Here is a 27183-nt window from a genome sequence, read left to right on the forward strand (position 1 = left end):
CTTTGCACTACGGATAAAATCGATTATTTTTGTCGGCAGTGCCATCTAGTAACAAAGAGTAAAACAATAATTGAAACCCGTCAATAGTATGGTTTGGTTTGATTTCAGTTTTGCGCAAAGCTACACGAGGGCTATCTTCGCTAGTCGCCCATAATATAGCAGTGGTAAGGCAGCTAGTCATCGCCACCAAACATGCTTGCCCTTTCAGCCGGGGGGGTGTTATAATGTGACGGTCACTCCAACTATTCGTTGGTAAAAGAGTAGCCCAAGAGTTGGCGGTCCGAGGGTCTCGGATTACGAGTCGAGTGCCTTAACCACCTGGCCATGCCGTGTTCTATTAGTGTGAAAATCTGTATGTCAGATACGTGTATTAAAGCAAAGATACCTATAATTTCTGCCTGTGAATTCAGTTTAGTGGTAAAAACGTAAAAGACCCCCGCCAGTACAGCGGTAACCTTTCAGATCTACAATGCTATTATCAGGGGTTCGACTCCCTTCGGTGAGCTCAGCAGATACCCCGATGTGGCTTTACTATAAGAAAACTTACATACATTCATAGAACGTAAATATATATATACTTTTTTGTTTTACTTTGTTACTCATTATTAATGGTTAAAAATTGTTGGTAGCTGCTAGTTACATCATTTTATCCCATGATTAAAGAGTAAAATATTGTAATGATACCACAACCATCTATATGCTGATAGTAGTAATTACATAAGTTGAATTTGTTTTATACAGTATTAGCACAATAATGGTTGAATACACATTTTGAGGGTAGGAAACGCGATGTAAACTGTTTTTAAAATAATAAGTTAAAGGTCAAGCGTGGTCTAATAATTAGCGTACCCATAATGTGAATCACATAGATCGTTTCTTGCATCTCGTTGCGACCCAGCATGACCAGATAGTTAAGGCACTTGATTCGCAATCTAAGGGTCGCGGATTCGAATTCACGTCACACCAAACATGTTCGCTGTTTTAGCCGTAAGGGCGTTATAATGTGACGGTCAATCCCACTATTCGTTGGTAAAATAGTAGCCCAAGAGTTGGAGGTAGGTGGTAATGACTAGCTGCCTTTCCTCTAGTCTTACACTGCTAAATTATGGACAGCTAGTGCACATAGCCCTCGAGTAGCTTTGCGCAAAATTCAAAAGAAACAAACAAAGCATGTCGTTGCTGGAAAAGAACAACAAAAAACGCTCTTTTAGAATGTCTATATGGGGTGCGTTATAAAAGTGGCAATGTAATATAACTACTGCCCAAGAGTCGGAAGTGGGTGATGTTGTCAAGATGCTTTCGAGATTAAGGTCTGCTTTAAGAAGACAACCTTTGTATAGCTTTGCGCAACAAATTTTAAAACAAACAAACAATAATAATGAATAATCAAAACTTTGCAGTGAAGTAGTTTCGGTCTTCCCTTGTACAGCGTTAAGTCTACGAACTTACAACGCTAAAACCAGGCGTTCGATTTCCATTGGTAAACTCAGCAGATAGCCTAGTGTGGCTTTGCTAAAAGAAAATATGTACACACAAAGTAATTTAGAGAATAAATTTTAAAACATTAAACATATAGTTTGTGAACAATTAGAATTTAGCACAATTTATAATAATCCGTAATCTAAGAAAATAACATTCAGTAATTGAAAATTGTATTTTTACCTCGGTTTATCAGTTCATGGAAATTTTTGTACATCAAACGAAGCAGTTACAACACTAATTCCACTTATTACAATGGCGCTCCTAGAAACAAAATATTTAACTATAAAACGATAAGAGTTTGACTACTTTTCTTTTCTAAATCCCTAATTTCAGGTTTATACAAAATACACATTAATACCAAATGTCGTAATGGTAGGAATATCTTCAAAGTTACATATAAAACGTTTGTAGAGTGCCTATGAAGCAGCGCTCCCTAGTGCTATTAAAATTCAGCAAATAGTGTGTGTTCCATCGGTTAACGTTTTTTTTTACCAATACGAAAAAATGACCAATAAACAGTCGAATATTTCAGTAAAACCAATGAATAAGTAGTAATTTGAAGCACTAGCCAATGGTTGTATAAAATTAAATCATATTTTTACATTTAATCAGCAACAATAACAACAACAAAAATCCTATAAGAGTATCTAGAAGACAACTATTCCAAACGAGGCTAAACAGTGTTTCAGTGTCATATTGGTGAGAACCTCGTAAGACTAACCTTGAATGGATTTATAAATCAGATGATCCACATTAAGATGAATCATGAAATAGTAAGTTCAATATTAGTTATATACATTAATACACTACCTCAGTCTCGTGAGGTACATATATATATTTATGTAACTGTCATATTTTGTGTACGTGAGTGTGCCCTCCCTTCCCAGTGGCACAGTGAACCGTCGGCGGACTTCCAATGCTAGAAACCTGGTTTCGATACCTGTAATGGGTAGGGCACATAAAACTCATTGCGTAGCTTTGTGCTTAACTAGAAACAAAGAAACAATCAAGAGTGCGATGTAACATTGTCGGTACATTATATACCAACAGGCAGACAGTAATTTAAATCGATGTAACATTGTCGGTACATTATATACCAACAGGCAGACAGTAATTTAAATCGATGTAACATTGTCGGTACATTATATACCAACAGGCAGACAGTAATTTAAATCGATGTAACATTGTCGGTACATTATATACCAACAGGCAGACAGTAATTTAAATCGATGTAACATTGTCGGTACATTATATACCAACAGGCAGACAGTAATTTAAATCGATGTAACATTGTCGGTACATTATATACCAACAGGCAGACAGTAATTTAAATCGATGTAACATTGTCGGTACATTATATACCAACAGGCAGACAGTAATTTAAATCGATGTAACATTGTCGGTACATTATATACCAACAGGCAGACAGTAATTTAAATCGATGTAACATTGTCGGTACATTATATACCAACAGGCAGACAGTAATTTAAATCGATGTAACATTGTCGGTACATTATATACCAACAGGCAGACAGTAATTTAAATCGATGTAACATTGTCGGTACATTATATACCAACAGGCAGACAGTAATTTAAATCGATGTAACATTGTCGGTACATTATATACCAACAGGCAGACAGTAATTTAAATCATTAAAATTTTAAAATTAATTTCAGAAACAACTGGACATCATTGATTTGCATTTTATAGAAAATTTATGTACAACTGTAATACTAAGAATACATGTATATTGTCGTTCCATCCACATACCCAGTTATATTATTATCCTATTACTTCACCTTATGATTGACCTTCCTACAAATTCCATCAGAAAATTACACCAATATTTGATAATTAATATTTAATAAAATAATAAAAACTGTTCGGTATATTATCGGACGTTTCCAAACAATAGCCTACATTTTTATTATAACGCTTGAATGGCTAGGTTTGATAGCAAGGCTCCATCCACACCAAGCCTTGTCTGTAAGCTGGGATTCCCAAACAATTCACAGATTTCAAACGCTGTTTTTGCACGTCCAAATCTGTAACATTAGTTGATTTTTTCAACTATTTAACCCATAGCTGAGTCGCATATTTATCATCACGCACTGAAATAAAATGCGCTTATAAAGCATGGCAGAAGTTCACAGATGAAAATGTACGTATTATTATATAAATTAAAAACTCTGAGCGATTTAATTCTCCGACACATCCTCAAACCCAAATCATTCGTAGTTCGACTTTCACACAAATTAACAACAAGTTTCAGAGCCAACTTATTATTTACATAATAGACCTAAAAATTCCCATCTGAGCGGAATCTTGAGCACGTGTTGGCTAAACAGCGAGGTCAAAAGCCCTAGGATCCAGGTTTGTTTGTTTGTTTGTCTTATTGTACACGATAGACTGTCTGCGTTCTGTGCACCATGGGAAACGAGCCCGGACTTAACTACTGCAATTCCGTAAACCTATCGCTGACCTGCTAAGAGACAAGATTCAGGTAGCGCTATATCTAATTTTAGATTACTAGCCAGAGGGAAGGCAATCAACAAGTAGCCCACGCTGCCACAAGGCTATTGAACGGCTCTATGAAATTGTATGACGAAGCTGCCTGTCACTTTTATGACATATCCGCCTGTTGAAAATGCAGCATCACGTCTCGAACCCAAGATTCTATCCGCAGCCCGACACATTAACTATTAGACCATGCCCAGCCGCTTAAATAACATTCCAGAAACAAACAATCTGCTAATATTATGTAGTAGTTATTGAGTTAGGAAACATTTTTCCTTGTATTCTAGATAGCAGTTTGACTTCATTGAATTTAAAACCATTATTATTTGATAGTCTTCCAACCAATATAATCTTATAACACTACAACTGGACTACTTATCCGCCAATACTTACGAGTGTTTAATTCTCAGAAGAACTAATAATGGGATTCGAATCCGAAGGGTAAGAGTGCTGCCACTGGAATACAGTTCTATATATTTAGTCTTAAGAGAACTGTTTGTGAAATTTGAAAACGGTAGTAAAAATATGCTATATTTGGCTGCTAATTTGCTAATTTATCCTTCACGAGGATTATTAATGAGATATGAAATCGAAAATGTAAAGATTGCTGATTACTGGACTGCATTTCTGTTACTAATTTTATGCAGTTTCACAGTGAAAATGACTCTTAGTGATATTTGAAACCGGATGTGAAGAGCGCTATTCACTGGACTGAGTGGTTAGCGAGATTTGAAACCGTAATGGCAGAATATCATTCACTGCATTGAGTGGTTACCAAGATCTGAAATCGGAATGGAAGAATGCTATTCACTGCACTGAGTTAATACCATACTGATATTTTGAGTTTTCCACCAATATTTTCAAAAATATTTAAAAAGCACTCCGTGTTCTACGATCATGGTATTTAACGAAAGGCTACTCGTCGGCACAAATATGGTGTAATTGACATATTTTCATATATTATTCTCTAATTTCACTTTTAAGTTCCTAAGAGTAATATGTTTGACCAATTTTAGGATGTATAAATTCAAAGTAAGAGAGCTCAACTTCAACGTGATTAAGCTATCACTATAATATACAAACCATGATCCAACACAAAGAAAAAAATCCAACAAAAGTCATAATATTCACATTATAAGACCTATAAGTAACTAATAAAAGAGCAAGTTTAGTCCTCCGTGATGACGAGAAACCCACTTGAAGTAAAATTATATCTCAGGACGGCTGGCATGAGTATTAACACTTTTACCAATAAAGCAAAGAACAACGTTTCGACTTTCTTAAGCCATCTTCAGATTAACAAAGGTCAAAACGTTGTTCTCTGCTTTATTGGTAAAAGTGTTAATACTCATACCAGCCGTCCTGAGATACAAATTTAGTCCATAAAGTTATCTCATTTTATGGGCGCATGAAGTAACACATAAACATGTATATATTATCGCGGTTAATCTCATTCGACATCCGCTCGTAATTTCGAAATTAATAATGACCGTTGAACGTGTGAAGTCACAGTGAACAAATTATTAACCTCGGTTGATTAAATGATAGCTAAATCAATTTCTGACCGCTCATCCTTAGATAATTACAAACGGAAGTGACATCATAGTAAGAACGAATGTTCGATGTGTCATGCTAGGTCTTGTGACCGGACAGACTAAGTAACACAGTGTGGACACATTGTCCCAGTATTTATTTGTCATTATAATTACAATCAAGAGTGACGTTCTCGTATTAAAAACTTGCACAATATATTCTAAGATATACGTTTTCACTAAGTTTTAAAGGAGATCAGAATTTGAAGTTGCGTGGTACCTTCTCGGTTTTCAGTTTATACAATGAAATATCCATTTCAGCTATATTACTTTTTCTGGTGTTTGAAATTCTTGCTTTAATTTATAATTATAAATGGGACGTGCGAGCAAGAGACTAAGTTGATAGAAGATTTAAACAAAGTGTTCCTCGTGAGATCAGAGATCAAACTGGTAGCTGATTTACCTACAATGTTTTCTTCATGAAGTCAGAGATCAAACTGGTAGATGATTTACCCATAATGTCTTTGTCACAAAGTCAGAGATCATCCTGGTAGATGATTTACCCATAATGTCTTTGTCACAAAGTCAGAGATCATTCTGGTAGATGATTTACCTACAATTCTTTCCTTATGAAGTCAGAGATCAAACTGGTAGATGATTTACCTACAATGCTTTCGTCATAAGGTCAGAGATCAAACTGGTAGATGAATTACCAACAATGCTTTCGTCATAAAGTCAGAGATCACACTGGTAGATGATTTACTTATAATGTATTCGCTGTGAACTCAAATACCAAGCTTGTAGAAGAGTTATCTTTAATTTTAATGTCTTTGTCATGAAATCAGAAATCAAACTGGTAGATGAATAACCTACAATGCCTTTGTCATGTATCACGTTGACGTACGACGAAAGTACTTTTTAATTTCACGAGTTTCAAGTCTATGAGAAGCATTTGCTTGCTTGCTTGATTCAAAATATTTAAAAATAAATGTATTTCTATAGAATAATCTAACTTCATAACTTTTGTGACGACAATATGTGTTATTATTCACTCTTTTTTATGTTATGTTGTATCTTAAATCAATCACGTATATATAACGACGTAAATTTCATTGTATTAAGGCATGCTAGCAAGATATTTGTTAGGATAAGATGGTTACTTCATCTAATCGAAATGTAATCCAATAAATCTTCAAAAAAACAGGACGGATTTAGACCGTTTGAGGTCCCTAGTTTAATAAACTATACCCGTTAATTGTCTAAACTGTGTTTGTAGTTTAGCACAAAGCTACAAAATGGGCTATTTGTACTGCGCCCACCATTGGTAACGAAACCGCGAACCCACTGTTACAAAGATTCAAACATAATAAGTCTTTATACAATTGAAATACTTGAGTACAAGTACCCGTGTTCGAGTCATGTGTATATATAATAAAATGGAATGCCTGTCTGGTATTTTAATATCGCAAGTTGCTGTGAAGTAATGACTGTTTCGATGAAATTTGATTCTAGAGGAACTCAAGTACCCCTCACACGCACACACACAAAAGTACAAATGGATACGTAATTGGTCAAGCGATTCACGTTTGGCTGCCATTTCAATTTGGTCTATATAAAGTCGAAAATATGACGTTTAGTGCTTTGACCGACGAACTGTATTCAATAATTTCCATGGAGAATGACGAACATACAGGTGAAATCTAAGAATTAAATGCCGCTTAAGGTGTGGAAACACTTCTTAATAAATATATAATTTTAGTTTCCAGGGTTTGCCCTAAGACATGTATATGATGCAAACTAGCGCTTTCTTTTTTTTCGTGTCTTTTATTGCAATATCGATACTTGCCGTGTTTGAACTATTCGAAAGCCAATGTATCGAACAATTACGATAAAAAGGCAGAATACGAGAGTAACAGTACTTTACGTTAGGTAAGAGCTAAGAGTATCGTGCAACGTCAGCTGTCATCGACCTAGCTAGGCCTAACAAGATCTGATTAAAATGGAAGAGCTATAGTATACATATGTGTGTAAGTTCACGTTAAGGAAAAAAACAACACGTACCCTGACCAGCGACGAAATACCATTTGGAGTAATATTAGTCCTCATTAGCGTAGTTAGGTCAATGACAGCTGACAACGTTCGTAACTCCACTCCACCGACATTACTTATAAGTTGTAAGTTTTCATTTTACAACTTACCACACCGAGACGTGAAGAAACCCCGTTACCAAATTTTATTTAAACCTTTGAATGCAGGCAGATCAAAGTGTACGTCACGGTTTGTTTGTTTTTTTTTAAACTGAAAAGCGCTCTCGGAAGAAATGAACATAAAAATATATTTCTAAAGAACTATGTGCTACAATAATTAATTAATAATTGTTTGTTTGTTTTGGAATTTCGCACAAAGCTACTCGAGGGCTATCTGTGCTAGCCGTCCCTAATTTAGCAGTGTAAGACTAGAGGGAAGGCAGCTAGTCATCACCACCCACCGCCAACTCTTGGGCTACTCTTTTACCAACGAATAGTGGGATTGACCGTAACATTATACACCCCCACGGCTGAAAGGGCGAGCATGTTTAGCGCGACGCGGGCGCGAACCCGCGGATTACGAGTCGCACGCCTTACGCGCTTGGCCATGCCAGGCCTATTAATTAATAAATATAAAAATATATTTCATGCGTTTAATCAGGTTTTTGTTTTCCACTTTGTTAGAACTTAATATTTTCGATGAACTAAGCGTATGAAACAATTTTCCTGATTATTGTATATGTACATAAAAAGGAGAAGTGTGCAGATCCGCTTTGTTTGTTTGTTTTTGAATTTCGCACAAAGCTACTCGAGGGCTATCTGTGCTAGCCGTCCTTAATTTAGCAGTGTAAGACTAGAGGGAAGGCAGCTAGTCATCACCACCCACCGCCAACTCTTGGGCTACTCTTTTACCAACAAATAGTGGGATTGACCGTCACATTATAACGCCCCGACGGCTGAAAGGGCGAGCATGTTTGGGATGCGAGCCCGCGACCCTCAGATTACGAGTCGCACGTCTTAACACGCTTGACCATGCCGGGCCTCTGCAGATCCGAAAGTAGTGTTTATTTCAAAATATTCCTTTAATGAGTCAAAGGCAACACGTTTTCTCATTTAAAATACTTTCAAAAGAAAAAGTGAAAGGGCTCCTCACGTATATATCCGCACTTGATTTTTTTTTTTGGAAAATATAAACCCAGTAAAACTGTGCCTTAAATGCTGCGAATACAATAAATAGATATTAGTAACGTTGAAATCAAACATAAAAATAAAACATATGCACCTTTATGTGTTTATTTCAGAACCTTTGCTACACACGAGCGGTCTTCTCGTCGCCGTCCATAATTTTAAGCCCCCAAGTGGCACAGCGGCATGTCTTCGGATTGAAACCGCTGTAAACAGGGTTTCAATACCCGTGGTCGGCAGAGCACATATAACCCATTGTATAGCTTTGTGCTTAATTTTAAACAAACCAACCCTAATTTTGAAATGACATTTTAGAGGAAAGAGGTGATACCACCAACAACCAATCCTTGGGCTACTCTTGTCTGATAGAATAATAGAATCTGACAGTCTCTTTTATAACGCACCTATAGTAACAACCGATCACTAACTACGATCCTTGGGTTCACAATCCGAGCACGCTAACTACAAGGTCACGCTAGCTTCCGTATGTGCGCTGGAGTGGATTCGCCAGACTGGACAACATTTTGTCACGGTAACTGTGGGGTTTTTAAACTTGCACTTCAGAAATTGTTTCTAGGTAAACAGATAGACTGATACTAATATGTATGAATCAGTATAATAGTAAATAATAAATTACACGTGTAATCTGCAAGTGTACCTACTTATGGTGAGTACAAGTACCAGTAGACACCTATTTTTGTGAACCATAAAGAAATTTTGGAAATCATTAACACCTTCAACAAATTACAGTAAAATTAAAAAGATTCAATCTCAAAGCACTTATTTTTCAAAATTTTTCTGGGGGAAGTGGACATGTCTCTAGACCTCTCGTGGCACTGACATGCTTTGCAAACAATTCCAAAACTACTTGCTTTAAACCTCCGTAACACAGGTAAGTGGTAGTAACATTATTTCACAATAACAGCTGATATCAAATATATATTTAATAGCCTATTATTGTTATGATTACTCGTAAAACGTGGATCAGTATTACTAGGTCTTTATGGGTCTATTGCTCTCAATACTTTTCTAGCACGTGCCTTATTGAATGGTTTGATCTCTCTGCAAGTTTATAAAATGATATCGTACTTACGATACTTGTTAAACAAGATCGAAATTTCTTCTGTCAGAGAAGATTCGGGACAGTTGCTACTGTGATTAGAGCTTATTGGTATATATATATATATAAGCTCTCTTCCAAATTTTATTAATCTAGATTCATAATTTTGTTTTATTCTAGCTTTGAAAAGCCTCAAAGTAAGAGGCTTCATCCCATAATAAGATTAACACAGATTTCCAAATATAATGACGAGGAAAAACCAGTCTTTTGGAAGAGGGCGTTCAAGGTCAGGAATAATAAATACAGGTGTTGTCTGCAGTTCATCTGTTACAGCTTGTAAAACAAACGTACATAGCGGTAATGTGGTATAAGAAACATTTGAAAAAGTGTCACATGATTGCTAGGCAGCTTGTGATTGGTTACGTTGACTACTTTCAATTTAGTCTCCAGAGAACACACACACGTGCACATGTATAAGGCTGTTGTTTTTCGTTTTAGTATTAGTTTCATTGACGGGTGTCGGTTTCGAAAGTTTGGCATATCTGCCAGGATAGCTAATTGCGGTGCTTTGAATTTAAAAACCAACACGTAATTCCACCGGAAACACAGACGGAATTCTTCTTCGCCCGCAACTAAGTCACGTGACTGATCGTCTCGTTCCCCCGACGGTCTATGAGTAGTTGGAGACTAATGATATATTCCGTTGTCTGAGCGCTCGCGAGCCCACAGAGATTACTTTCTGGTCTGTTAGCTGGTGGTGGTGTAGCTAAACAAATTTATTGTTAAACAACACTCGATTGCGATTTTTTTCGAAAATTCTTTTTCTTACTCTGTAGTAAACAGTTTCTATTTCAATTACTCCTCAGTTTTCTTTATTATTGATTTCGATAAAACATCTCTACGTTTTACAGTTTGAAGAGCTACGGAAAAAACATTATGGTGAAAGAGCAGGAACTTTTGAAGCTAGTTAAACACAACGACATCAGTAAAGTTCAGGTAAAGAGGTCTGGTTATTGGTAATAATAATGTCACTTTTGAATAGTATGTCGAGCGAATAAGTTTTTATCGTAATTCTCAATCGCGCGATTTTTATGAAATGAGAAAATTCTAACATTGTATCTAAGAATTAATTTTTCTGCAAGAAACGTTAATAAGCAGTGGCCAACTATTTACTTGTCACAATTTAATAAAAACGAGCTTAAGATAAAGTTTAACGTTCTTTAATATTATTTAAATCTTCGTTTGAAAACAACGTTGTTTATTAGCGAATATTTGAAAGTTAAGGAGCAGTGCTAGTGCACTTTGCATTAGTTGAGTAAAAGGTGAAACTAAGAAATGTATTTCCTAAAGAAATTAGGTTATTAAATTTGATAGATAAACGTGTCAGTTTCTCGAAAAATTATAAGATGTTATCTTCATAAACTACGTGTTACTAAGCCTTTTTATCTCAAAATGGCCCCCTGGTGTACAGCGGTAAGTCTATAGACTTACAAGATTAAATTCCAAGTTTTAAATCCCAGCGGTGGACACAGTAGGTAACCAAGTTGGCTTTGTTCTAAAAAAATTATTTCAAAACATACACTTCTAGGGGTAAGTTATATGTATATAGAAGCAGTAGGTTATAACCAATTAAAAAAGTGACTCACCTAATAAAATAACTGTTACCACGTTAACTTAGTATCTATCATCTGATTGGAGGTTATGGGAAATATAGAGAATATTTGAAGTCCATCACTCGTTACCTCTTTATGGTAACAAAGTGTGCTTGTGTGACAATAACAAGACTAGTGGTGCTCAGGGCCGGATTATATATTAGGCACAGTGACTAGAACCTACGAAAACTATGGGTCCATAAAAATTTTCCTTAAAAGTTAATCTTTGGTTTAACTTACATGGCTGGTGGAGCCTACGAACAGAAGGTCCCTAGGCTTAAAAGTTAATCTTTGGTTTAACTTACATGGCTGGTGGAGCCTACGAACAGAAGGTACCTAGGCTCTACGATCGTCTTGAACCGGTACCGGTAATATTTCTTCACACAAACGATTACTTTTTCTGTAGAGTTTGAGTATTTACGCAGGACGTTGAGAATATACCATATAATATCATTCATCCTTAAGAATATATGGGTGTGTGAATTCTGTAGCAGAGTACAGTCCTCCTCAGAATCTTTTGTTTATTCTGAGAGGAGCAAACAAAATGGCGGATTATTTCTGTGTAAAATAACAGTTTATACCAGTAGCTGGGAACAGACTTTCTTGTTTATTATTTCCTGCTTTCAATGAGCGTTTAATATACGATGCTAGCTAGGCCTTACCACGTGTCTTAATTTTAAGGTTATGAAATTAAAGAACGCTTTACTTAACTTAGGAAATAAAAATAAAACAAAAATTACAGTAATGTGTATTGGTGGCTATGTGAACTAATACTCGTAAATGTTTAATTAATGTAGTTTGAAAAGGAATAAACTCTTATTTAGAAACTGTAATATGGCGGAAACAAGTGTATTTATTTAACTGTAGCTTGTCTTATCCGTTCTGTCTCTTTAAAGCCATTTTCTAATTCTTAATCAAACTGTTTCAACAAGATATACGTATAGTTAAAATATGCACAATTATACCTAGCTGTACTTTTCACAAACAGACGTCATAGACAAAATAGCTTATTCGAGAAATTACCCGGATGAATCGTCAGTTTCAAAGATTGACAGCTATTTGTTCTGCTGGCTCTCTCATCTCTCCACGTAGATGTAGTTTATTCAAGCTTGCTAATCCTCATTAAGTATTTATGAAGGTTGGTTGGTTAGGATTAATGTAAATCACAGGAGAAGTAATGAGTGCTATTCCTTGGAACTTGTCGCTCTAAGGGCTGAACTAGGCAAGAGCAGAATGACTTATACATATTAGCCCTATAATTCATGTTGCGTTTTGGGAACATACAGCCATGAAAATACATTTTCTTAAAGCACTTCCCTCAACCTTCTTACAATTTAGATACTTTATCACAGATTTTTCAACGTTTATCTCTATGATTCGTGTGTTGGCTTATTTATTTTTAAGCAATAAGCTGTGCATGAAAGGATACGTTGCTTTGCCCATCATGGGTATCGAAACTAGATTTTTACCGTTGCGAGCCCATACTTACAGAAGGTCTATATCGAAGAACGACATATTTTGTACTAACGATTTGATAGAATTCTGTGCTAATACTTATGGATAATTATAAATAAAACACAATGGAATGCCTTTTGTCGTGAACAAAGCTTAAAATGACTTTCTGAAAAAACAAAACGGAAACAATATCCATTTGGCGCCACACGAATACTAAACGACACAGTTCAGAGCGACTGCATCATCAGGTGTCGCCATAGTGCCATGACGTCATCACAGGTTTAGTCATACGTATTTCACCTTGCTGCAAGTCAGCTGGAACACTCAGAGGTTCAAATTACAAGGCCACGTGAGTATGAGTATCTGACGTGAAACACCTTTCCCGAAAATTAGGGTTGCCCACTTACATGCTACTGTAGAAATGTTCCCCACAACAATCTTACAACTCAGTGGAAAAATACAGTTCCGATTACACAATATTTGAAATGATGAAAGATAATTTTTGATGCGTTTTCCATTGTCTATCTACTCAAAGTTAATATTTAATTAACCATTTCTCATTGTACCTGAATTCATTATAACCTTTATCTAAACTTCTCTCATGTCTCTGTACTCAACCCGGTATTTATCGAAAGTTTTATTACGTCTCTGTTCTCAACCTGGTATTTATCGAAACTTTTCTTACGTCTCTGTTCTCAACCCGGTATTTATCGAAATTTCTATCACATCTCTGTACTCAACCTGGTATTTATCGGAAGTTTTCTTACGTCTCTGTTCTCAACCCGGTATTTATCGAAACTTATATCGCATCTCTGTACTCAACCTGGTATTTATCGGAAGTTTTATTACGTCTCTGTTCTCAACCCGGTATTTATCGAAACTTATATCGCATCTCTGTACTCAACCTGGTATTTATCGGAAGTTTTATCACATCTCTGTACTCAACCTGGTATTTATCGGAAGTTTTATTACGTCTCTGTTCTCAACCCGGTATTTATCGAAACTTATATCGCATCTCTGTACTCAACCTGGTATTTATCGGAAGTTTTATCACATCTCTGTACTCAACCTGGTATTTATCGGAAGTTTTATTACGTCTCTGTTCTCAACCCGGTATTTATCGAAACTTATATCGCATCTCTGTACTCAACCTGGTATTTATCGGGAGTTTTATTACGTCTCTGTACTCAACCCGGTATTTATCGAAACTTCTATCATGTCTCTGTACTCAACCTGGTATTTATCGGAACTTCTATCACGTCTCTGTTCTCAACCTGGTATTTATGGAGACTTTTCTTACGTCTCTGTTCTCAACCCGGTATTTATCGAAACTTCTATCACGTCTCTGTACTCAACCTGGTATTTATCGGAACTTTTCTTACGTCTCTGTTTTCAATTTGGTATTTATCAAAACTATTCTACTTATCTATAGATCCTCCTATTGCCATAATATTTAACAATAATCACTTTACTCAACTATTGTTTACGTATTGAGTTTACGTATTTGTTTTTAGAATTTTCAACAGTAAATTTATAATAAGGCTTTCCACTTGTGATGACTTAGAAGTCTATATTGACAGCCAGTCAGAAGCTGTGACTGAAAATATTGCACGAAAAACCGATTTTTCACATGGAAACTTCACTTTCGACCATAGAAGATCTTTCTAAATAAAGACAAGCTATAATTTACAGTTATTTGCGTTGGTACTTAAATAACATGAAGAACAACTATAAAAATAGTAGTTTAAATGTAAGAGTATTTGAGATAATTTAATTTTGCTTGACAGTCAACAAGATTAATACATTGCCATATTCTTATAGAAAAACAACCAGATACACTGTCTGCTTTGACCAGAAGTCTGGTTGAGATCTGGATTAACAACACATTTAACGTTACTTCAAAGTAACCTGTTACCTAATATATTCTAACTGACTGTGAACAAAGTGATTTATGGATTAATCACAGTAATAATGCTTCACTAAAGTTAAATGCCAACACCAGTTTTAGAGTATAAACATTATATGGTCAAGAAGCAGTGGACTTTACAGTGTTGTAGTACATGTTATTGTAAACTGTGTGTCATGATGGCCAAAAGATGTAGCACTGGTATAGATCTAATATATCTGCAAACATGTGAATACTAATGTTTGTAATAAAAATACATTATTAACAATGTGTTGCACATATGTTAGACCATGTTTTACTTGAATGTAACTGACATATACAGTTCAGTTTTATCATGTTTATTATGTGAAACTTATGACCAGTTTTGTTTTGTAGATATGTATATGTTGAATGTACTTTGCAAGTGGGCGAATTACTACTTTTAATTCATACATTAAATAAGTGTGCACTGACCTTTCCTAAATATTTTATGTTGAACTCAAGCAATATGTCATGGCAGAATATTTACAGAAGGATTTTGATGCAGTTTAGATACAGTGTGTTTGCTTTTGTTAACTGTTAGTCAGTTTTTTGTAAAAACTGTTTAATTACGCACATGTACATAAATTCAAGGTTTAATAAACTTTACGAAACTTCAAAGCTTTATGGATAGTTCTGTGCTAAAACAGAAAATGACGTGTTATACGGCTTCTGATTAGACATTACTGAATGTGTTACACAGCTTTTGATTAAATATTACTGAATGATGTGTTACATGGTTTATGATTGGACATTACTGAATGTGTTACACGGCTTTTGATTAAATATCACTGAATGATGAATTACACGGCTTTTGATTAAATATCACTGAATGATGAATTACACGGCTTCTGACCGGATATTATCGAATTAAACTATTTATGTCCATTAGAGTACTGGATGATGGGAGGACTAAGGACTATAGCTGCCTCAGAATAGTCCTTGTATGAAAATCTCACCAACCTTGTCGACAATCAAGCTGATAACCAATTAATTAATTTAATTCATTTCAAAAAATTACTTACTTTCTTCATCTTTCAGAAAATGTTTTTTGAGCAAATAAATTTCAGCCCCTGCGTATAAAATCTCCTATACACCTATGATTACGCCCCATCAGTCCCCTGATGGTACAGCAGTAAGTCTACGGATTTACAACTCTAAAATCAGGGGTTTGATTCCCCTCGGTGGACTTAGCAAATAGCCCGATGTGGCTTTGCTATCAGAAAACAGACAAATAAAACGCCTCATCAATTGTACAACATCGCTATCTTTAATCAGTTACAAAAACTTTAATGCCATCGGGGATCTTTTACATTTGGTTTTGTTCCTGCATCTGGCGTGTAAACCTATCTCGTTGAAGTCGTGTAAGTTAACAAGTCTGTAGAGTTTTTCTACAACACTAAATATCCAAGGTCGTTGTACCTTTTATCGATCTCAAAAATTAAATTTTTCCATGACCGAAGTTCAATGATATTAACATTTTATCATGTTAATTGCTGATATATTTTTTATAAAAGTTTCGTGACAGTTTTTCAGCTTCGTTTTATTCATTTCTTGTGAATTTGTATTTCTAGAGTAATCCCATTACAACTCGACATGTATCGACTGTCTGTGTTAAAACTAAGAAATATTTGTGCCTCTTGTTTGTTCATTTGTTTCTATTTTTCAACATTTGTGTCTTAGACTACCTTTAAAATCATGTCACGAGACGTGATAATTTTGAAGTCTCGTGGCGAACAACTTCAAAAAAATTGTTTTTAATCCATCGGTTCTCCTTTTCTAGATGATTCCAATTTTTAAATTTTAACCGACACTTACTTTTAATTGCACTAGCAAAGATATATCCTTCGCACTGAATAAATGAGACCTCAATATTTTAAACTAAAATGTTAATTTCTAATACTGTTACTGTCTGCCATTCAAATCACTTAATGTAGTAACTGACTCGGCAGACAGCTTGCTGAATGTAGTACTTAAGTTGACCTGGTACTCGCAGCTTGTTGAATGTAGTACTTAAGTTGACTCGGTAGTTGACCAATGTTGAATACAGTACTCCATGCTAACCTAACTAATGGATTTTATTGAAGTTTTATCTATTACCAATAGCAACCATGATTGTCATGGAAGCTGTGTCAGGACGTACCCAAACAGACGAATTGTTTTTTGTTATTATATTTTCTCATGTATATTATTTTGTATTACAGTATCGTACAAAGATAAAATGAAGTGTGGCTACTACAGAAAAACGTAATATTATATTATGATATCACACACACACAGAGTCGATGTTTATAATATTTCCACAGCACGAAGTATAGAGCAAGTTTAATACAGTATTGCGTTTCGAACCTTGGGCTTTCTAATCCATAACTGGGAACACTCACAGCTTAAAAGCTGGGATAGTTGTTTTTTTTTCAAGTTTTAATGCGCTTGAGGTGAATATCGTTTCTTCGTGGCTTAGACTTGGTGTGAATGGTACATAAGTCTTAACAGCTCATTTATGTAGACATTTAGTTAACTTCTTTCCTTTTGTCGTCTCAAAGAAACTCCTGACGTGCCACAGAAAACACCACTCTGCTGCTGGTAAAGAATCGGAGGTTCTGCCCAAGGAGCGGGAGCTTTTACTAGAACTTCAAACCAAGAAAAAAGTCAACCACGTGAACATCAACTGTCACGAGCTTAGCTCGGGATCAACACCTCTCGTTCTGGCAGTACTAAACGGTTAGTTTCACAACTACTATTCGTTTATCGGTCTGTCTTTCCATGCTATCAGTCTAAAATAGCTCGAGAGAAAAAAAAGGTATTCAACTGGCATGCTGAGCCGCTTCTCTTCGGTTTCGCAACTTTTGTTCATTCTTCTCTCTTTTCTTCTATGACGTCATACCTAAAAATAGTTTTCATACTCAGTATTTTTACTCGGATTATTTTCTCTTTATTTCGAAACTTTTTTTTTTTCATTTATCTGTCTATTTTGTCGCCACCAATTTATGACATCTCAGTTTAATAGACATATTGGTTGTTTTTAAGTGCGACTCGTAGTGCGAAGGTCGCGGGTTCGCGCCCGCGTCGCGCCAAATATGCTCGCCCTCCCAGCAGTGAGGGCATTATAATTTGCGGTCAATCCCACTATTTGTTGGTAAAAGAGTAGCCCAAGAGTTGGCGGTGGGTGGTGATGACTAGCTGCCTTCCCTCTAGTCTTACACTGCTACATTAGGGACGGCTAACACAGATAGCCCTCGAGTAGCTTTGTGCGAAATTCCAAAAACAAACAAACAAAAAAGTTTTTAAGTGTTTAGTTCTCGACTTCGTTCATTAGGTTGGCTTTCTATGCTATCATGTTAATTAAAGGAAACCAAGACTAACATTGTTATTATTGTATTGTTTTTATCTTTATATTAAAAATGAAAAGTTCATAGAGTGTACATATTTTTTATATTTTTATATCACATATAATGTAAAAGTTTGTCAACAATTACTGGATTTTCGTTTTATGACAATTGTTTTTCTTCTTCTCTTTAAGACCACGAACATTTCTCTAAGCACAAAGCCACACAATGAGCTATATGCGTTCTGTCCGTAGAAGGTATCGAACTCGTAGAACCATTTCTTATATTAAAAATCGGTGAAACATCCGATAGTTTGACTAGCATGCATGTACATATACATATAAATAGAGAGAGGAGTAGTATGGCCTGCTTGCTAGGTCGCTCAACTCACAAGCTACAGGTTCAAATCCTCTTTATCGAATAAGGAATTTCAGTCGTGAGAACATTATAATGGTACGGGCAATCTCACTATTCGTTGGTAAAAGGGTAGTCCAAGAGTTAGTAGTGAATGGTGTTAACAAGCTAGCTGTGTCCCTTCAGTTTAACCCTTCTAAATTAAAGACTGCTGGCGCAGGTATCCCTGGAGTAGCTTTGCTGTAACTTCCCAGCACAAAGTAACTTCTATATATATGTGTATAGAGTAGGGGGGAATAATCCTAGAATTTCAGCAAGGCGACAGAGAGATGTATCAAAACTAGAATTTTTAATTTAAAATAATGTACCATTTTGACAGAACACGGGATATTTTCTATAAGCTACTAAAAAGCCAATATTTTCTATAAAATGATTCAGCAGAAAGTTAAGACGTTTTAGAAGTAAAAACATACGTTCTCTACTGGATCATATTGTACTTACACGTTTTTGTTTTACATAGAAGAGTGTTTATGGATTTATATCTAGGTAATCGTGAAATGATCTCACTACTTCTTCAATTTGGAGCTGACGTGAATGCCACGGATTCTAAAGGGTAAGTCTTGTTTTCTTTCTTTTCTTGCTTTTTGTCTCAATAATACCGGCTTAAATTTACCCTGAGGTGAATTATTTTGTGCTGTGATAGATTTCATAAAGTTTTGACTGTCGTTAGGTCAGGGATATGTTTGATAAGTATTACTGAACTTTTTTAACATGTACTTAAGTTTAAAGCAACTTGCAGTTGTTGTTGAAGGAAGTTCCAAACAGTGTCTAGTTACCAAGGTTAACCAAATAGTGAGTTGTTACAAGGGTACACCATACAATAAGCTGTTACAAGGGTATACCAGACAGTAAGCTGTTACAAGGGTATACCAGATAGTAAGCTCTCACAAGGGTACACCAGATAGTAAGCTGTTACAAGGGGACACCAGATAGTAAGTTGTTACAAGGGAACACAAGATAGTAAGTTGTTGTAGACGTTTGAATTGTTATTTTCGTCAATAATACGTTAAATATATTAATTGAATATCTTCCATATAAACCTTGGCCAATACTCGTTTCGTTATATGTGGTGAAATATGACATTCTCTGATCTATGGTAATTTTCACACTATTGATAGGTAAATAATAGCCAATATTTTCTATAAAATGATTCAGCAGAAAGTTAAGACGTTTTAGAAGTAAAAACATACGTTCTCTACTGGATCATATTGTACTTACACGTTTTTGTTTTACATAGAAGAGTGTTTATGGATTTATATCTAGGTAATCGTGAAATGATCTCACTACTTCTTCATGTAACAGAGAATTGCACTGTAATGACTCAAAACATTAAGTTCCCAAATATTTTCAATGTAATTTGCAGTAAACACATTTATGAATTACACCGTTGTATCTTTTATAGTCATATATCATAATTTCTATCGTGAAAGTGTTGTTTCTTTAGTTTCTTGTTTTGAGTATATGTAATCCATTCTTTATTTTAATTGTTTTATAGCCAGATTACTTATTGTTAAGTTTGATTTTTTATTTAGGTAGACTATAAGTGGTTTCACGTATTAATGATAATTGCTTTGTATAATACGTTACTTATATTAAGGAAGCTAATCTTAACATCTGGAGACACGTTACTGATCGTATTATGTTTTTAACCCTAGTTATCGTCTGCTTCATACTGGTGTGCGTGTGAACAGTACAGAAGTATAGCCACATAGACTGGCATATGAAGTCATGTAGCTCGACGCTGCAAGTGAAATATTATGTACATCGAATAAATTTAACTGTAGGACAACTGAATCCTGTACCACCCCGTCCATGTACATGTACACGTTTTGTTTTATTCATAAGGATGTAACTCTGAATATGATAAAGAATACATCCGCGAGGCTTAGGTATATGCGAACCATACTTCAGGGAACCCAGGGGGAAGGGGAGGCTCGCTGTCGAGCTTGACCTTTTCAGTAAACCTCACTTCTATGTGACCTGTTATGGTATGTTTCACCCATTAACCTTATCGTCTCACGCTTTCGGGGCCAATGGTTTTAACACGTGCATTTCCCATTAGTCTGCTGTCAAACAACAGATCTGTTTTAATACCATCTAGTTTCAAAACATATACGTTGACAGATGTCCTCCTTTCGAAGTTGGGTTTTGCTTTATTTCTCTCGTTAATTCGTTATAACATATCTCCTCAGCAACAACACCAACAGCAACGATCTGATTTTGTTTATTTATTGTGTTTATTTTCAAATAAAAATATAAATTAAACCACAACTTCTTCAGTTTCGTTAAGCTCTGTAGTTGTTCTTTTTTTCAAAGCATCCTTGTTAGTCAGTAATAGAACTTTTGGACCCTTCAAACTCAACAGAGTAATAGAACTAGATGCTCTCTGTACATCAATAGATGTATTTAACAAGCACAGCGTGTTAGCTCTTACAACTTCCTCTTCCAGGAACACGGCCCTCCATATTGCAGCGTTTGGTGGCAAGTCAGACATCCTGGAACTTTTAATTAAAAATGGAGCAGAGGTAAGCCAGGAACAGGTTAAATTAATTAATTACATTGTATATATGTATATATATATCGTTTTTTCGGATAAGACTCTATGAAATTATTACAGTTTCGATTTTCATAATTTTATCTCTGTTCAACGTTTAGTTTGTATATTCATTGATCAAACTTTGTAATTTTTTTAATGTTCAGAAAGTATACCTCCTCCTACCGTAGTATCATATTTCCAATTACGTGAATTCAATTTGCAGTCAGGTGTATACAAAAATTGTCATCTTATCTTTCTCGCGAAATAATATTTTGTGTTACTGAAAATCAGCATCTTTAGTTGTAAAAATACTTCCCAGTGGCAGGAGCAGTATGTCTGCGGACTTGTAATGTTAGAAAGCTGGTTTCGATACCCGTGGTGGGCAGAGCACAGATAGCCTATTGTGTAGCTTTGTGCTTAATAACAAATATAACGACAACAATTTGTAAAACCACTGAATGAAATCTGTGATATATATTAATATATTGATATATATATATATTAAGTTTGTTAGAATAAATGTTCTAACAAACAGATTCACAATTAATTTCTTTACTATTTATGTGTTTGTCAGTGTCAGAGTAAAAACAAAACACATTGTTAAACAAATAATTATGCAAGCTTTGTAATCTTGTCTGCCAAAACGATCAGAACGATGTACAATTATGCAAACTTCTGAAATGGTTCGTTTTGTTGTATGTCTATTCAAAACGTCAGAAGTACAAATAATTCTTTTGTAAGGAACATTTTTGATCTGCTGCCACAACACATTAAGATCAGTAAAGATCAAACAAACAAATCAGAGAACAAGTTACAATTAAACCTCCATTTTTTCCCTCTTACGTATGGCACATGCTCTATCAGATTGGCACAAAATTTTTGAAACTATTATTTCTATTTTCATTACAGTTCTAAATGTTTAACTTACTCGCAATCCGGTATCTTTTCAAACTTTTACAAAAATAAAATAAACACTTGATATAGAGTAGACTGTGCTACATTGATATGGACAGTACTCAGTGACGGAACAAGCAGTTCAGGAGCCCCCGTTTTTCAGGAGATAAGATTTGACCAGAGCTCACCAGGCGTCGCAGGTCCCGGGACACTGCACCGTCTGCCCCGTGCTAGTACCGCTTCTGATAGCACTGTATGGGATTATTTCTTTAACGACATTAAAGGAAAAAAATATATTGTGAAGTTCTAGATCTATCTCAAAGTTACACTTATACGAACAATACCACTGAGATTCTTTAAGTCACAACATTTACAAACTGACTTCATGAACTGTTTTAGAAAATAATAAACTATTGAACTGGACGTGATAGATTTTCTTATTGACAGTGCAATGAACTGAGAGTTGAAAGTTGCAGGACTGGGGCTCAATTGTTTGATTGTACGAAAGACTCAGGTTCGAGTCTTATTCGGCATTAATTTTCACGTCTGCAGACAAATTTGACATTTTTATTTACTAACACCTGTTCCTGTAATTAAGTAACCAGTAGTGAGTATTAAGGAAGAGAGACTTTTGTGTCACCTTATGACCTCAAATTCTACTAAAGGTCATCACCTTTTTTTGGGTGATTACAAACATATCCTGAATTGATTAATTAAACTAAATTTTGACATCTGTTTGTTCAAATGGGCCTCAAGTAACGTTTAAGTACAAACAAGTTTATCTCGTTTAATATTTTCAGACTATAGTGTTTGGAGTTCGAGCCCTGATATTTGTCATGACTTCACATCACGTATAATATATTTGTGGATTGGTTTAGGATTTTTAGCGGATTTGTAATTATATTTTTTGACTGAGCGAAGCTATTATAAACTGTATTTTAGGTGTATGTATGTGTGTTTGGCGGAATTGAACTTTATATATTAGTAAATGATAAACAACAATTATTAGCATAATGAAATGGTTTTATTTTGGGAACCTAGTCATGGAGAACATGCTTCGGCAGAACATTGAGTTATCAGACCTTAATAATAATAAATCATTGTTTTACAATTTACTATTATACTAGCATAGTGTACTTCCACATACAAGACTTTATAATATTTATGGCATATTATTTTGAAATATTACCTAAGACATTACACAATACTAACACAAATTTTACGTATTTGATAAGAAATACGAAAGTTGAAACGCTGACGCTTGTGTTCTTTGGACTGTTTGCCTGTTTTTAATTTTCGCTGAAACCTATCTGCTCTAGCCGTCCATAATTTAAGAGTGTAAGATTAAAGGGAAGGCAGGTAGTCATCACCACCCACCATAAACTCTTGGGCTACTCTTTTACCAACGAATAGCTGGATTGACCGTAACATTATAACGCCCCACGGCTAAGAAAGGCGAGCAAGTTTAGTGTGACGAGGATCCAACCCACGGCCCTCAGATTACGAGTCTAACCACCTGGCCATGCTGAGTACATGTTCTTTGGATTGTTTGTTTATTTGTTTGAAATTAAGCACAAAGCTATATAATGGACTATCTGTGCTCTGCTCACCACGGGTATCGAAACCCGGATTCTAGCGATGTAAATACGCAGACATACTGCTATGCCACTAGGGGGTTGTTCTTTGGAAGAGATATTTGAATGAGTCTCATGTTTGTTTGGGAGGGAATAGAACTAACACAATAAGCTGTAACTAAATCTGTATAAGGTAAAGTGTTTTTGTTGTTGTTTTTCCATAGAAACAAGAAATTATAAAGATTTTAGCCGCGGCATAGCGGCTCATAAAATGGTTCTGAGTTTGTTTGTTTTTTCTTATATAGACTTTTAGCTTATAGCTCCCTCATCATCTCCCAGAGACCCGGCATGGCCGGTGGGTTAAGGCATTCGACTCGTAATCTGAGGGTCGCAGGTTCGAATCCCCGTTGCACCAAACATGCTAACCCTTTCGGCCGTGGGGGGCGTTACAAGGTGACGGTCAGTCTCACTGTTCATTGGAAAAAGAGTAGCCCAAGAGTTGGCGGTGGGTAGTGATGACTAGCTGCCTTCCCTCTAGTCTTACACTGCTAAATTAGGGACGGCTAGCGCAGATAGCCCTCGTGTAGCTTGGCGCGAAATTAAAAAAAAAAGTTTCCATAATCCTGCTCCAGATAATTTGAATTTGAGGGTAAACTTGTAACGATCCTGATGAGTAATTACATCAAGGTTGTGTGTGTGTGTGTGTTTTTCTTATAGCAAAGCCACATCGAGCTATCTGCTGAGCCCACCGAGGGGCATCGAACCCCTGATTGGAGCGTTTTAAATCCGTAGACCTACCGCTGTACTAGCGGAGGGCTCTCAAGGTTGGTAATGATGGCGTACAAAAATATTGCTAAATAAAAAGAAAAAAATTATCATAGATTAATTTAATGTAATCGTACCTAAAATAATTTCAGGTGTTCTTAGTGTCAGAAGAAGTGAAATGTTATTTTTAGTACGAATATAATATAAAGAAAACCGATTTTATCTTATCAAATAATAACAATCTAAAACGAAACATTTGATGTTTGTTGAAGCGATAAATTGTAAGTTCCTAAACGTCAGGGCGACGTTTTTTTTCGAATATGATTTGTACGTTTTCGTTTCCATAATTTCATTCGTTTTGGGAATTTTTTTAATTTTAATTTTTTAGATTACAGTAATATTTGAAATTTAGTTTTAAACCACCGTAGGTAATGTTACAATTATTTTTCTTGATAACTTAAAACTGTAGGAAAAAAGTTTTAACATAAAACTTAAAAAAAAAAACTTTACTAAATGAACCGTGTTATCTGGATTTCGCTTATAACTTGAGTTAATTTTGTATGTAAACTGTAGTTTCACGCTTCACATTGTAATAGAAATTTTGATTGATTTAGAGATATATTATTATAGTAATTGATGAATTCATTTCCAGATCGATACCATTAATCAGGACAGAAATACCCCGATGCACATTGCCTGTCAAAATTGTACCGATGGGATTAAGTTCGTTCTGTTGAAATTATTAAGGGTACGTACCTTTTCTTTGATTTTCAAATTTAGGTTTAGCACAAATCCTGCAATGTTTTCGTGAAAAAAAAATTCAAAATAGTTTGTTGAAATTAATTACTTTTTTTTTGTGTCATAAATCTCTGTTTGTTTCATTATGAAGTTAGGCCAGGCATGGCCAAGTGTGTTAAGGCGTTCGACTCGTAATCCGAAGGTCGCGGGTTCGACTCCCGGTCGCAATAAACATGTTCGCCCTTTCAGCCGTGAGGGCGTTATAATGTTACGGTCAATCCAACTATTCGTTGATAAAAGAATAGCCCAATAGTTGCCTTTCCTCTAGTCTTACACCTCAAAATTAGGGGTGGCTATCGCAAATAGCTCTCAAGTAGCTTTGCGCGAAATTCAAAAATAAACACTATGAAGTTGATCATTTGTGATATTTAACTAATGTTGACAGCATTTCATCACAATGTTGAATAGCAGTCTGCGATATCTACGTTTTGCTCACATCATTTGTCTACGAATTTGATTGTCGGACTATGGTATCTAACTGATACTGACAACATTTAACAGACTGTAGTTGTTAGATATATACAATTGTTTATTTTAAGTTCAATACAAGAGTATTATGTAAGTTGTATTGTGTTAGCGTTAAATTAAGTTATTAACCCATGCGACGTTAAAACTACCTCTGCCAATCAACAATACAAATTTCTAGATTAAAAAGCATAACTCGCAATACTTCTCTTTCCTTGGATTCTCAAGGCTCACAAACAATATATTAAACAAATATTGTTTTGGTCCTTTTATAATTTTGCGCAAAGCTACTCGAGGGCTATCTGCGCTAGCCGTCCCTAATTTAGCAATGTAATACTAGAGGGAAGGCAGCTAGTCATCACCACCCACTGCCAACTCTTGGGCTACTCTTTTACCGTCACATTATAATGCCTCCACGGCTGAAAGGGCGAGCATGTTTGGTGCGATTCAAACCCGCGACCCTCAAAATACGAATCGAACGCCTTAACCCACCTGGCCATGCCAGGCAACATTAAACAAAGAAAACAGTGATATATTAAACTTAAACTTCCATAAAGTAACTGTTTGCAATTAACAACATTAATATATAAATCTAAACATTGCAATCATGGATGAAATGTGAGATACAAAACAGAATAACGCAAGTGTTATTTCTTTACTCATGTACTTTCCAGTCTGTAAATATTTTGTTGCGTGGCTTTCTTTTCTGTTGCTCATGGTACAAAAACTGGGTCACCACTTGGGTTTTTAAACACTTTATTTGTCATCAGGTCGAGCGAATCCATTAATGACTTCATCCCTGGTAATACTCTGGAAGTGATCTCGACAGGAACTTTGAGCTTTTCATCAGAATAACCTACCTTTGGCAAAATTGTCTCTGAAACTAATTAGTTAGCTGTTCTCCTGCCAATGTCCTTTTAACGACAAATACAGCGGCTGAACTTTGGTTCATACCACCTGTTTTTCTGAATTCTACTCCACTCTGTTGCACCTAAGGTTTGAATATCTTCGTTATCTTGGACTTCTTCCCCTGTATTCATTGAAGTCAAACCCCTGGCTGTGTAACTGTCATGCAGTTTAGATCATAGTCTGTAAAACTCTTTGAAGCTATTCTAACATCACGTTTGTTTTCACATTGAGCATATTCCTTATATGCACTATTTCTCTATGTCGATTCATGTTGTATTTTTTAAGAAACTTTCACAGTAATGTTGTCTCTTTGGTTTAAAGTCAACGGTTGGTTAATCACAGTTTCAAATAATAATGTCCGTGTTTTCTAGCCACGGTTGGTTTATCACAGATTTAAATAATAATGTCCGTGTTTTCTAGTCAACAGTTAGTTTATCACAGTCTCAAGTAATAATGTCCGTGTTTTCTAGTCAACAATTGGTTTATCACAGTCTCAAATAATAATGTCCGTGTTTTCTAGTCAACGGTTGGTTTATCACAGATTTAAATAATAATGTCCGTGTTTTCTACGCTTGTGGTAGTTTCCTTTCCCTGACATACTATACCAGCAGTGTTCATTTTATGGTAAAACTTTGATCTGCAGTTCTTGGAAACATTCTCGTTTAAC

The 27183-nt window shown here is 35.5% G+C and overlaps 1 protein-coding gene across 1 annotated transcript in view; it reads left to right on the forward strand.

Moving 5' to 3' along the window:
• The first annotated feature begins 10285 nt into the window (after window positions 1-10285).
• The window catches only part of LOC143241014 (uncharacterized), a 37843-nt gene continuing 20945 nt past the window's right edge, over window positions 10286-27183 (forward strand). Inside the window, exons 1-5 of the mRNA XM_076484417.1 lie at window positions 10286-10800; window positions 17379-17556; window positions 19062-19128; window positions 21025-21100; window positions 24997-25092. Coding sequence (XP_076340532.1) covers window positions 10741-10800; window positions 17379-17556; window positions 19062-19128; window positions 21025-21100; window positions 24997-25092 — 477 coding nt within the window. The 5' untranslated portion in view covers window positions 10286-10740. The remainder of the gene's footprint in view (window positions 10801-17378; window positions 17557-19061; window positions 19129-21024; window positions 21101-24996; window positions 25093-27183) is intronic.

This window comes from Tachypleus tridentatus, chromosome 13 (assembly GCF_004210375.1).
Source record: "Tachypleus tridentatus isolate NWPU-2018 chromosome 13, ASM421037v1, whole genome shotgun sequence".
Classification (NCBI taxonomy): domain Eukaryota; kingdom Metazoa; phylum Arthropoda; class Merostomata; order Xiphosura; family Limulidae; genus Tachypleus; species Tachypleus tridentatus.